Source organism: Fusarium tjaetaba, assembly GCF_013396195.1.
Source record: "Fusarium tjaetaba strain NRRL 66243 chromosome Unknown NRRL66243_c0000330, whole genome shotgun sequence".
NCBI lineage: Eukaryota > Fungi > Ascomycota > Sordariomycetes > Hypocreales > Nectriaceae > Fusarium > Fusarium tjaetaba.
This window is the reverse complement of record NW_023501526.1, coordinates 1-11,053: the sequence shown is the minus strand read 5'-3', so window position 1 is coordinate 11,053 and position 11,053 is coordinate 1. Positions and strand designations below refer to the sequence as shown.

The following is an 11,053-nucleotide window of genomic DNA, read 5'->3' as shown; positions in this document are numbered from 1 at the left end:
CCACCAAAACGGGAAGGGCATTGCATTGCTAGCGCCACCTCCCGCTGTAGGTATATTCCCCTTGTGTTACCGAAGTCGCGCTGTGAGAGGTTCTGAGGATTGTAATCGTAATCACTACCAAAGTCAATCGCAGAGTCAAATTGCTCAAAGTGCTGATGGGCTTGGCAGAGCCAACGAGGGAGTTTCTAGCATAGCATAGCATAGCATAGCAGCGTACTGTACAATACCGAATCGAATCGAATCGTAACCGTTGATTCGCAGGGATAAATCGAGAGCAGGCCCAGGGCTCACTTAGCAAGGTTAGCATGCAAGTTGAAAAAGACAGCGCCCAGAGCCAGAAGGCTCAGAATGTGGCATGTTAGCTAGTCGGGCCTTATTTCACGTCGACAGTCGTTTTCTGACTATCATTAGCATAATCAATAGGCAAGCTACTTGATTTTCCAGGTCATAGATGGCCACGCAGGACATGCTTGACATCTGACGGGCAGGGGACGAAGCTGGAGAATGGGGAGCTTTGATTGGGGCCCCAGGGGGGAAAAGAAGAGAGTTGACAGGGGTGTAATAATTAATGGATCATGGCCATCCATGATGATGAGGAGGAGGAGGATGTTGGGAGAGGAGAGGAAGAATCAATCAGTGGGAGGACCCGGCCGCTGGTGGAGACCCACTTGCGGTTTAGACGGGTGCAGGTGCCGGAGGTACACGGGCTTAGTCAGTCTGTACTTGTAAATTCACCCGAGTCATAGGCTAAAACCAAGTACCCGTATCCCTCCGTCATGTATCGTCTGTGGCTGATCCAACTAACATCTGATGTTAGAACACCTCAAGGACTGATATCATGATACTTTTACCCTAGCCTCAATTTTACGAGAATGTCCTTCTTTCAATTTTTCTCATGATGGCATCTCATATCGGGTCGGTAGCAGCTCACCCGACGTGTTTGGTGGTCTGAAATGCTACGCAAATTGGCCGTCTACCAGCCGATTGGGTTCCCATCCAAAGATTGGGGATTGTCAAGAGTCAGTTTTGTGGCATGCTTTATGAGTTATGATAATTCCTACGCATTGTTTTACTGGAAAGGAAACTTCTCCTGTACTGTACAGTACTGTAGGGTTACGCTGTCCAACGCAATAGGCGGACCTGTGACCTGTCCGAGATGCATACATACTTACTTACCTTGGGTCAGTGAGTCCCCAACTTCTGAGGTCATACACGAACCCTTTTGTCTCTCATAACTTGTTCGACGATGATGGTCAATCATTGCTCCAAAACCTCAATATTCAAGTTGATCAACAAGGGCCTCTCTTGGCCCTGAGCGTTCCGGGGAAGACACATACAGTATATCCACTTGCTTGTCTCACAAAAGCGCTTCCTCCTCTTCTCTCTATGCACACACGCCCTTCAAGGATGGATGGATGGATGGATGCAAGCAAACTCATGGTGGACCTTTTGGTTTTGACTTTGACCTCACTCTGTCTGTATCCTCCATTTTATCCGACGTGACCGCATGCGCCGTCCGTACAGCTCAGAAGTTGATGCAAATCTAGACAGTCTAGTCTGTCTTATGCATGCACGACACCCGCTTTGCCCTGATCTGATATTACGTCTCCCGCTAAGAAGCGATCCGCAAAGGATTCGAGTCTCACATAGGAGTACCCATCAGTGGAAAGCTCGGCCAGATCCAACAAGCTTGAGATTTCGATGCCGATCAATTGATGATGAGAACCAACATTTGCCATGAGGCAGTGAACCGCTTTCAGTAGAGAGCTTACTGGTATTAGCTACCCCTCATCTGCTTCGTAGGACCACAAGCCGAAGTATCCTCCCCCTCCCGCCGGATCCGACTGTTAGTTCAGCCACACAACATCGGAGGTACAAAAATATCAGGGGAATGGCGATCGTAGCAATAGGCAACTTGGCAACAATCCCATTCTGGCTGGGTTTATTCCATCGCGTTGTTTCCGAAATGCTGCTTCGGGTAATCTAAGCGTGGTGTTCAAGATCTCTAAGAATGTGTCCTTGAAGGGCTGAATGCTATCATGCAGACCCCGAAACGTCCAAGATGCCGATCTCGCTCAATTTTCGAGAACAGACACACTCCTCAACTGTCAATTATGTACATATTTGTGTCTGTCTGTCTGTCTGTCTTTTGCCAACTGCTCCAAGGATGTCGCAACCAATTGGGTTTCCTCGACCCTTGCTCCCTGCCCCTGTCAGACTCCCACATCGTGATGGGGGCTACATACATACATGGGATGGGATGGGGAAAGTTGAGCGACGAGCATTTTTGTCTGGTCCAGGCGGTTCTTTCGAGAAATGGTGTTTTTCCAGAGACAAAAAGGTGTCTCTATAATTGATAGTATCAGTCAGCAATGACGAAGAGAGGTTCAGGGTCCAGTCGACTTTGTTGCCTGTCGTGAGGCTCGAATCACATGCTTGATATCATATCAGATCATATCATGTTACCTATGTCTTGCAAGTATCGAGACCAGGTTCAATGTGCAATGCAGTGCATCGTAATAGATAACTTATAACAATTCGTTTACCCTATGCTCGGCCAGGGACCTTTGACAACGATTGATTATCCAGATCCGCGGAAAAAGCAAGGACATGTTACCAAAGATCTGTATAACAATCCCCAACCCCCACATTCTCCTGCCAACTATAAATTGTTGTCTAAATGATATCCATGGCCCTGGAACTTAACGGCCCTTTTTGAGGATCTCAGACATGAATAACCGACGTTGGGCCTTGAAGAAGTCGCATGATCGATCACTCACTGCGAATGGATTGGATGCTTGTCATACTGTACCCAACTGCAACCCCTTATTAACCCACGCGGCAATTATTGAGTTGAAATGGATTGGATGGGATGGAATGTAGACCACACGCTTTTTGTCTTTGGCTCAACTCCTCCAATGATTTAGATGGCTCCCAAAACCTTGACGTAACGCAACGTAACGTGCCCCCCCCCGCGTTGTTAGTTGACTTTTTGCTTTTACATATATATCCCACACATCTCCTCCCTCTTTATTGTTTGACGGTAAAGTACCATCATCCTCTCGATCAAATTGTCCCTAAAGAGACAAGCAAAACATCATCAGAAGAAAGGCGAGCACACCAAAATCATCATGAACCCGATCGCTGGCATCGCGCATCGCCCAGAGACGCCAAAACCTGACCCGCCGATTCCAAACGAGCCAGACAATGGCGAAGGCGATGGTATTACCGACTTTCTGCACTAAATGCAGCATGAAATGAACATTTGAGATATACGAGTGTACCTTACGGTAGGTTCTCTGATGATGCTCACCATTTTTCGACTGATCAGGAATGGTTAGCATGAAACGAACGAATTGATGCACTACATATGGCGTTTTTGAACAATCATCTCACTATCCCCTTGTAAACACAACTGTACGAGAATGCATCGCGATCGCTTTATTTCCCCGTTGTTAGTATATGAGCGAAACACGAGACTCATTATCGGTGATGAGGCTTTTTCTCTTTTTTTTTTTCTTCTTATTAATCGCTGAACCTGGGAACCTGAGCATACATATGAATTTTGAGGTCAGAGACTACCATCGGGCATGATGCAGATTGAGTATGAGCATTGGTATCACCAACCTAAGAATGACACGAGAGCAACTGGAAATATGATTTCCCATGAAAGGGAGCTTAGCAAATAGTTTTGCGCAAATATTATTATCTTAGGAAAACAGCGTTACCATCGACTTTTGAAGTACGCTCCCGTAACTGTCCCATTCATGAGACTGCTTTACTGGCATTTGCGCCATGGCCAGAATCAAACCAATAGCATAGTTACGTCATTTCATTCAACCTCACTTGATGACTCGGGCTTCTTCTGTCATCCATCACAACAACACCAGAAGAACCCAGAATCGAAACTTTCCTTGTGACTCACTAACAATTCTGCAATTTTGCGCTCATTCACCTTGCCAACCAAAAATTCACATAAACTAGTCAAGGCAGAAATTGAGGCACCACCATGAGCGACGCCTCAAACCAACCAGCTCGCGCGGGATCTCTCACGCCGGAGATGATAGAATTCGCAAGTAGGATGTACGATGCGGCGAGAAAGGGAGACGTGGCTACGTTTGAGCAGGCCCTTCCAGCAGGCTTACCTCCAAATCTGACAAACGACAAGGGCGATACTCTGGTATGCCCATGACACTCGAGTATATCTCGAGCATCACTCCCTCAAGAAGCTTGTACTGACATCTGAAGCTTATGCTCGCTGCGTATCACGGCCATGCCGATTTAGTAAAGGTTCTCATTCAACATGGTGCGGACCCTAATCGTCTCAATGACCGAGGGCAGAGTCCTCTCGCTGGGGCGGTGTTCAAGAAGGAAGATGCAGTAATCCAAGTCAGTCATTCTATGAAGTTGTTCCGTATCGGAATACTTTTTATATTGAACTGAATTGCAATACTGACCAGAAAATCAAGGAGTTGCTAGATGGCGGCGCGGATCCTGAATACGGACAGCCAAGTGCTGCCGAGTGCATCACAATGTTCAAACAGGAGGATACTTGGAAGTCGAAATTTGATGCTGCCCCCGGCAAGGGACAGGCTGGAAAGACAAGGGAGGCTGGGGGTAAGAAGTGAAGATCTAGGCATGAAATGCTCAAGTGAGTCAAGCTACTTGTCATGGTACCTATCGAGGACAGACATCTTGCTATTTATTTTGAGAATACACTAAGTATTGTAGTGAAGGGAATGGCAACGGTTGACCGAAGGTATGTGTGAGGGTGCACTCAATTGCTGTGTGCGCCAAACTTTTGTTATAATGTCCGATTTGCCCCCTGATGTCGCTGGTGGTGATGGGGATTTTGCTCTATTGCATCGGCAAAAGGTACTTTTGAGACATCTTAATTCCAATGCCGAATGAGGGCCGATAGCCAACTCAAAACATCTTCCATCTTTGCCCGTTCCTGCTCGAGCATGGTCCTCTGCTGGTCTCCTTTCCCAGCCAACCCGAAGCCGAACTCCAAGTAGAGCATCATCATCTTCTCGACGAGCTCTATAGGAAGGTCCTCTTTCTTATTCTCAATGAGAGTGTAGATCTCAAGCCCAACATCTTCATGTGTTTTGTGTTCCATAAGACGGCAGAGCTCAATCATCTTTTCCCCGAGGAGATCTTTGATTTCCAGCATCTCTCCCTCGTAGTTGCGTATGCTAGGAAGGTGAGCAAGAATTATGCTCAATGCCGCTGCGCCTTTCTTCCAAGTGCCGTCCTCATGATATGACAGCCGCCGATGCCGATGCGGATCTGGGCCAGTTGGTGGGAGAAGCTTATTATTGCGGAACAAGCCTCTGGGATGTAATACAGGCCGTTTGGGGAGCGAGTTCCTTTCTTGATGGGAATGGACATAATTCGCCTCTGGAGTCAAAGAGGGATGTTCTATGTCAAAACGGACAGGTAGGTGACATTGCAGCGGCGGCGGAATCGCAGGTTCCAGACACTGTAGTAACTTTGGTCGTGATGGAGGTGGATTGGCTGGGTAATCAAGTTGATTATTTGACGATGGAGAGGCAACCAACGCCGGAGAAAGGCGAGGAGTCGGCAATGAACTTTCGTTGGTTTCTTTGTTGCCTCCATTTTTACACAAATTGTAGAGTGCTAGAGTAGCGACTTGTGTGGCAGAGTAGTCCATGAACAGTGCTGTAGAATATATCAAAATATTGATAGGCGTGAGAGCAGCCGCATGTGCTGGAGGAAACTCGAGTGTATTAAGGTGAATGAATCTGTAATAGTACTGAACCGGGATGTGGACTTTTATAACAGTGTGCGATCTTGGTGATGTTTATTAAGAGATGAACTTCTGTTTTTACAAGGCTTAACTTAACATACTAACGTTAACTCTGGAGTAGAAAGACCGACCAGCATATGATAGGACAGAGGTCCAGCAACGTTCGAATAACCCTATTTTAGACACATACTATCGAAAGGTAGTATATAGCTTGGACAATTCTTTTGAGTCACTTGATACATGTTTCACAGTATCGGATATCATCAGCCCGCATCCAGCCGTTCATTTCATTACCATTTGCATCCCCCTCCTCATACATAAATAAACAATGCCAATCAGCTATCAAGCCGTGTTCCCATAATGACGCCGTCGCTCTCCAACTTCAAAAGCGTAAAACTCCCATGCCACTAATACATACAAACAAAGAAGGGAAGGATAATTAACCACCTCGTTCAAGATCGTGTATTCTATAGCTCCTTTTATTTGAACGACTTGATTTTGTGATACAGCACCGTGTCATAAAAGTTGTAGTTTGGATCCAGTTCGCAGAAGGGGTGCTGCGACAGGAGCACATCCGCTGTAGGACGATCAAAGGGGTTTCTGTCTTCCTGTTAGCCCTGCAAACAACACTGTCATATCGAGAAACTTACACTTGGAAGCAATCCATCATAAAGGCAACGGCCAATGGTCCAAGAGTATCCTGGATGTCCTCGGGGATCGGTGGTCGCTCGCCATTAGCAATCTTGTAGATAGCACCAACAGCCTCTTCCTTGGCCCAGGGGCGCTTGCCAGCAAACATCTCCAGGACTACGCAACCCAGACTCCAAATGTCGACCTTGGCGCTGTACCCTTCGCCTTGGGACCTAATGACCTCTGGGGCCATCCAGAATACCGAACCTTGCATGTTGTTTGTCTTATCATTGCCATAAATGTTGTCTGTCTTCTTGGAGATGCCGAAATCGCTGATCTTGCACGTTCCGTCTAAATCAAGAAGAATATTGTCGGCTTTGAGATCGCGATGCAGAATGCCCTCGCGATGCAGATAGGCGAGGCCGGAGAGTGTTTGTCTTGTCAGTGAAGACACGACAGACTCCTCAAACTTGCCATGCTTGCGCAGACATGATCCGATGCTGCCACCAGAAATATACTCGAGAAAGATGCTGATACTAGTTTCCTTTCGCTCGCAACCCAAGTACTGCACAATGTTGATATGGTCCAAGTGCTGCATTGTGTCAATTTCCTGGTCCAACGCCGCAACAAGCTCCCTCATCTTGCTCTTGTCACCACCAGCCGCCTTGGGGTTCACCTCGACCTCCTTGACAGCCAAGAACTCTCCTGTAGTGGCATTCATACCGAGATACACTCGGCCGTAAGTGCCTTTGCCGATGAGCTGACCCTTGAACCACCTAAATGTCGTCTGTCGCTTTGGCACTGTATCTTGAGGAATCTGTGGCATTATGACGCTGCCACGCCTATCCGGTCGAATTTGTACAATGTTGGCATTGAACATCTTTGTACTCTTTCGACGCATAATATTGCCTGACGACGGTCCTTGATTCATTGAATTGGTTCGCTTGTTGGCCTCGTGAGCACCGCGGGCGACTTCTCGAATGGACTTCATTCGACCGAGACCGCCTGAGCGCCGAATGCTTCTTGCAGCCACAGAAGTGGGCCGCTGTTGATCGAGTGCTTTGAGGGTTGACTCGTCGGAGCCAAGAGTATCGTTTTCATTGTACAGAGATGGCTGCCGGGACGGCGGAATCGCTGCAGGCGGTGCTTGCTGAGTATGGCTCGACACTGCCGGCTGGGATGGCCCTTGATCAGAGGTGGTTTCTGTGCCCTCAGCAATCGGAGATGGTGGCAGTCCACCTTCGCCAGGTTCATCAAGAACAGGTTGATCAAGATCCAGGTTGGGGAAGAAGTCGTCAAGGTTGTTGATAAGGGCGTCCGTTGGAGGGCGATTAGCCCAGACATCCTTCTCGATGAACGACTTTCGCCGGCCGAGTTTGTCTTTGTCCTTGTCTTCCGACGTTTCGGAACGGGGAGTAGTCGGCTTTTGTCGGGAATCTTCGTTACTGTCAGGAGTCACGCTACTGCCATATGACTTGGGTGATGTAAAGGCAACAGAGAGACCCTTCCGGGAGCGCGTATTAACCGTCAGACTAGGACGCTTGTTGTGGCCGTTCGCATCACCATTCGCAGTGGCACCCTTGCCCTTGTTTCGATTGGCAAGTGGAATGGCAAAGAGACCATCGTCTGAATCATCCCCGCTGTCATCGTCAGCTGGTGGTGCGGGAGCAGGCTTCGAAAATTGGACGTCCGAGTCCTCAAAGTCTGGATCTGGCCCATGGGTTGCACGCCGTTTTGGAGGCGACGGATGGTCTGGGGCGAAATTACCCCTTGTACGTCTCGAGTTGGGGCTCATATCAGTAGGAGATGTTGCCCTTGGGACTGTTTCAAAGAGTTTAGCTTCTGGTGCAGCTTCAAGATTAGGGCTTAGCATAGGTGATTGGCTGGGCGAGTAGTCCGGCACAATAAAGGGCAAGTTCTTCTTGCTCCAGGTCACGGTACCTGGTGTTGCTATTGTACTAGGACTATCTCGACCCAGGCTTGGTTGAGGAGGATTGACGATAGAGAAGGTGTCCTTACCTCCAGGAATTGATTGTGTTGAAGATCGGGAGGGGGAAGAGCCACGAGTATTCTTGGCAGATTGTCCAATAGCGCTCAAGTTTCTGCCCATACCTGCAAGGGCTGCCCCAATACCAGCAGGACCTGCAGCTGGTTGCGATGTTCCCTTGGATCTTCTGGACTTCTCTGTCATCTCGCTCTCGGTTGGATGCCGTGGTGTTGGATATCCCTCAAGACTGCTACTTGATGCGCGCATACTGGCTCCGGTCTTTCTGCTTAGCGAGTTCGCTTTGATCAGTGTCGCAGAGGGATCGCTTGGTGGGGCTGGAGGTCGTCTTTGGGGGAAGAGTTGCTCTGGCCTCTTGTCCTCATACGGCGACTCGCGAGGTTGGTCGAAATCGACGTTGCGGCCGACGATGCCGGGCCCGAGTGTTTCTGAAGGACTACCTTTCATCGCTGCTTGTTTCCTCTTGGCGAGATACTCACGCTGCTTTCTCTCCATTTCAGCTCTATATGAAGTTGCCTCCCGGGCTACCTTATCCTCAGTCTTCTCATCTGTCAATGTATTGGATCGCGAGGTGGGGGGCGATGAACTGGATCGTTGTCTGCTATTTCGTTGGACATCCTCGACAGTGGTTCCTGGTGGGAGATAACCAGGAGACAAGGATACAGGGACCTCAGCTTTAACGGCAAGACTGGAGATGGGGGCAACTCCTGGGGGCGTCACGAAGAATTTAAGTGTCCCAAGAGGGTCCCCCTTTGCCCGTTTGACGGTAATAAGGCTCGAGTCGTCCAAGGGATCCACATGTTCAAACTTGCCAACTTCTGTAAGATAGATGTGAGAATTTTCAAAGTCGCCAAGGCCAAGATGCATGCAGATGACTTGACGGACTTCCGCTGCTGTCTCTGCTTCTGTGATGTCGCACATTCGGTAATTCCAGTAATCCATGGTGGCCAGTACGTAGGTCCTTACGGGGCTGATTCTCCTTGGTCGTAGAGCATGGCCGTTCCTGTCATCATAACTGCCTAGCGTTGAGCCAGCAAGCTCGAGATTAGTATCACTGCCATTGGTTCCTCGAACGCCCAAGCCCACCGGGCGGATAGATCCTTGTGGTGAAGTTGGGGAAGCCTCCATCTCTTCAGGTGAAGGGTATGCACCATCATCTTTGGTTTGTCTCTTTTTCCTGGATAAGAAGCTCAGGAAGCTCTTGGAATCTTTGGCCGAAGCGGGTGTCTCTGCACCTGCTGACCTCTCCCCTCCCTCTGAAGGCGAGTGCCGAGATCGGATATCATGATTACGCCCATGAACAACTTCTCCCAGGTTCATGTTCCGGCTAAGTAAGTTGGCGGCGTCTGTCGGTACTCCAGATCCATATATGGCTGCGACAGAAGCAACGGAATCCATGCTGCTTCTTGAACGGTGCCCAGCTTTCATTGTGTTGGGAGATTGTGAGAGAATAGGGGTCGTCGTTGATGTGAAAAGCGCGGGAGGTATGCCTGGGCTGCCTGTCGGACTCGCGGAGAGCGCAGCAGGACCACGGAATGTGGCCTCACTCGACTCACTAACGTTAGGACTATGACGGCGTGCACCATCTGTATCGACATGTTTGAGAATATTACGGTGGTTAGACTCAGAGCTGATGTTGGATCCACTGACACTGTTGGGTAATGTCGTAGATCTGGTTTGGGAGAACCTGCGGCCGCCAAAACCAGGGCCAGGGGCATTGAGAGGTGTCTATAAGAAAGGTTAGTACGGGCAAACACTCACAGCACCGAGCGGGTCGACAAACATTTGGCGAATCCATGGGATCAGTTCCAGCGCTTGGTAGGTTGTTCCCATGCCCGCCATTGAGGGATTCTTTACGGCCATGGGCCGTTGAAACTTTAGACACATCAGCTGGTCGACCGGTGACAATACTTCGAATTAGTCTTCGCATCCGCTTGCCCTCCTCTCGCTCGCGGGGTTGGTCCCAGCCGGTTCGGCTGTTGGTGCACTCCTGGGCAAGCCTTGGATACACCTGCTGATGCATCATACCAAAATTACCACGCCCACCGTGGCCACTTCCAAGCTCGAGGAATTGCGCTCCGTGCAGGTTGAGTGCCCTAAAGGTTTCCTGCCAGTCTTTGGAGAACTGGTTCTGGGCTAGCCAAATCAGAACCGTATCGAGGGGCCACTGGGCAGCGATTTCCGGTGGGATCGAGCTGGGAGGAGCGGGGTTTGAAGAATTGGATGTGCCGCGCGGCTGGGCCTTAGTGGCAGAATAGAGGCGTTCCCTCGTGGCCTCGTCCATGGGCGTTGTGGCATTTGTGTCAGTTCCGCTCTGCGGCGTTGTCACTGGCCGCGATGTCTGCGAGTTGACAGTCAGGGTTGGGTCTTCCAGTCCAAAGGCGGGGATACCAACTCCCTCTCCGTATGTGTCGCCCTGCGGTATATAGGTCGCACTCATGGCCTCATTCGGCGGAGGAGGTGGAGGGATAGAGACTGTTTGCCCAGCAGCGATCTGGGCGTGTAACTTTGGGTTGTACGGCTGGTGCTGACCGGGCGGCGGCGGGGGGATGTATCCTGGCCGTCCGTCGTACATGCGCCCAAAGGCGCCGTGCCACGGAGGCTGCTGGCCGAGAGCACTCGCCGGGGGCGGACCGGGCGGTGGG

The 11,053-nt window shown here is 49.8% G+C and overlaps 1 protein-coding gene across 1 annotated transcript; it reads left to right on the top strand.

Annotated features, from left to right (window-relative positions):
* Positions 1 to 4,009: 4,009 nt before the first annotated feature.
* FTJAE_12298 (ankyrin) lies at positions 4,010 to 4,628 on the top strand (the record flags this gene model as incomplete). The annotated part of the gene is made up of 3 exons (XM_037345328.1): positions 4,010 to 4,180; positions 4,249 to 4,389; positions 4,461 to 4,628. 3 exons carry the CDS (start codon positions 4,010 to 4,012, stop codon positions 4,626 to 4,628), a joined length of 480 nt encoding a protein of 159 aa, XP_037200630.1.
* Between the last annotated feature and the right edge of the window lie 6,425 nt (positions 4,629 to 11,053).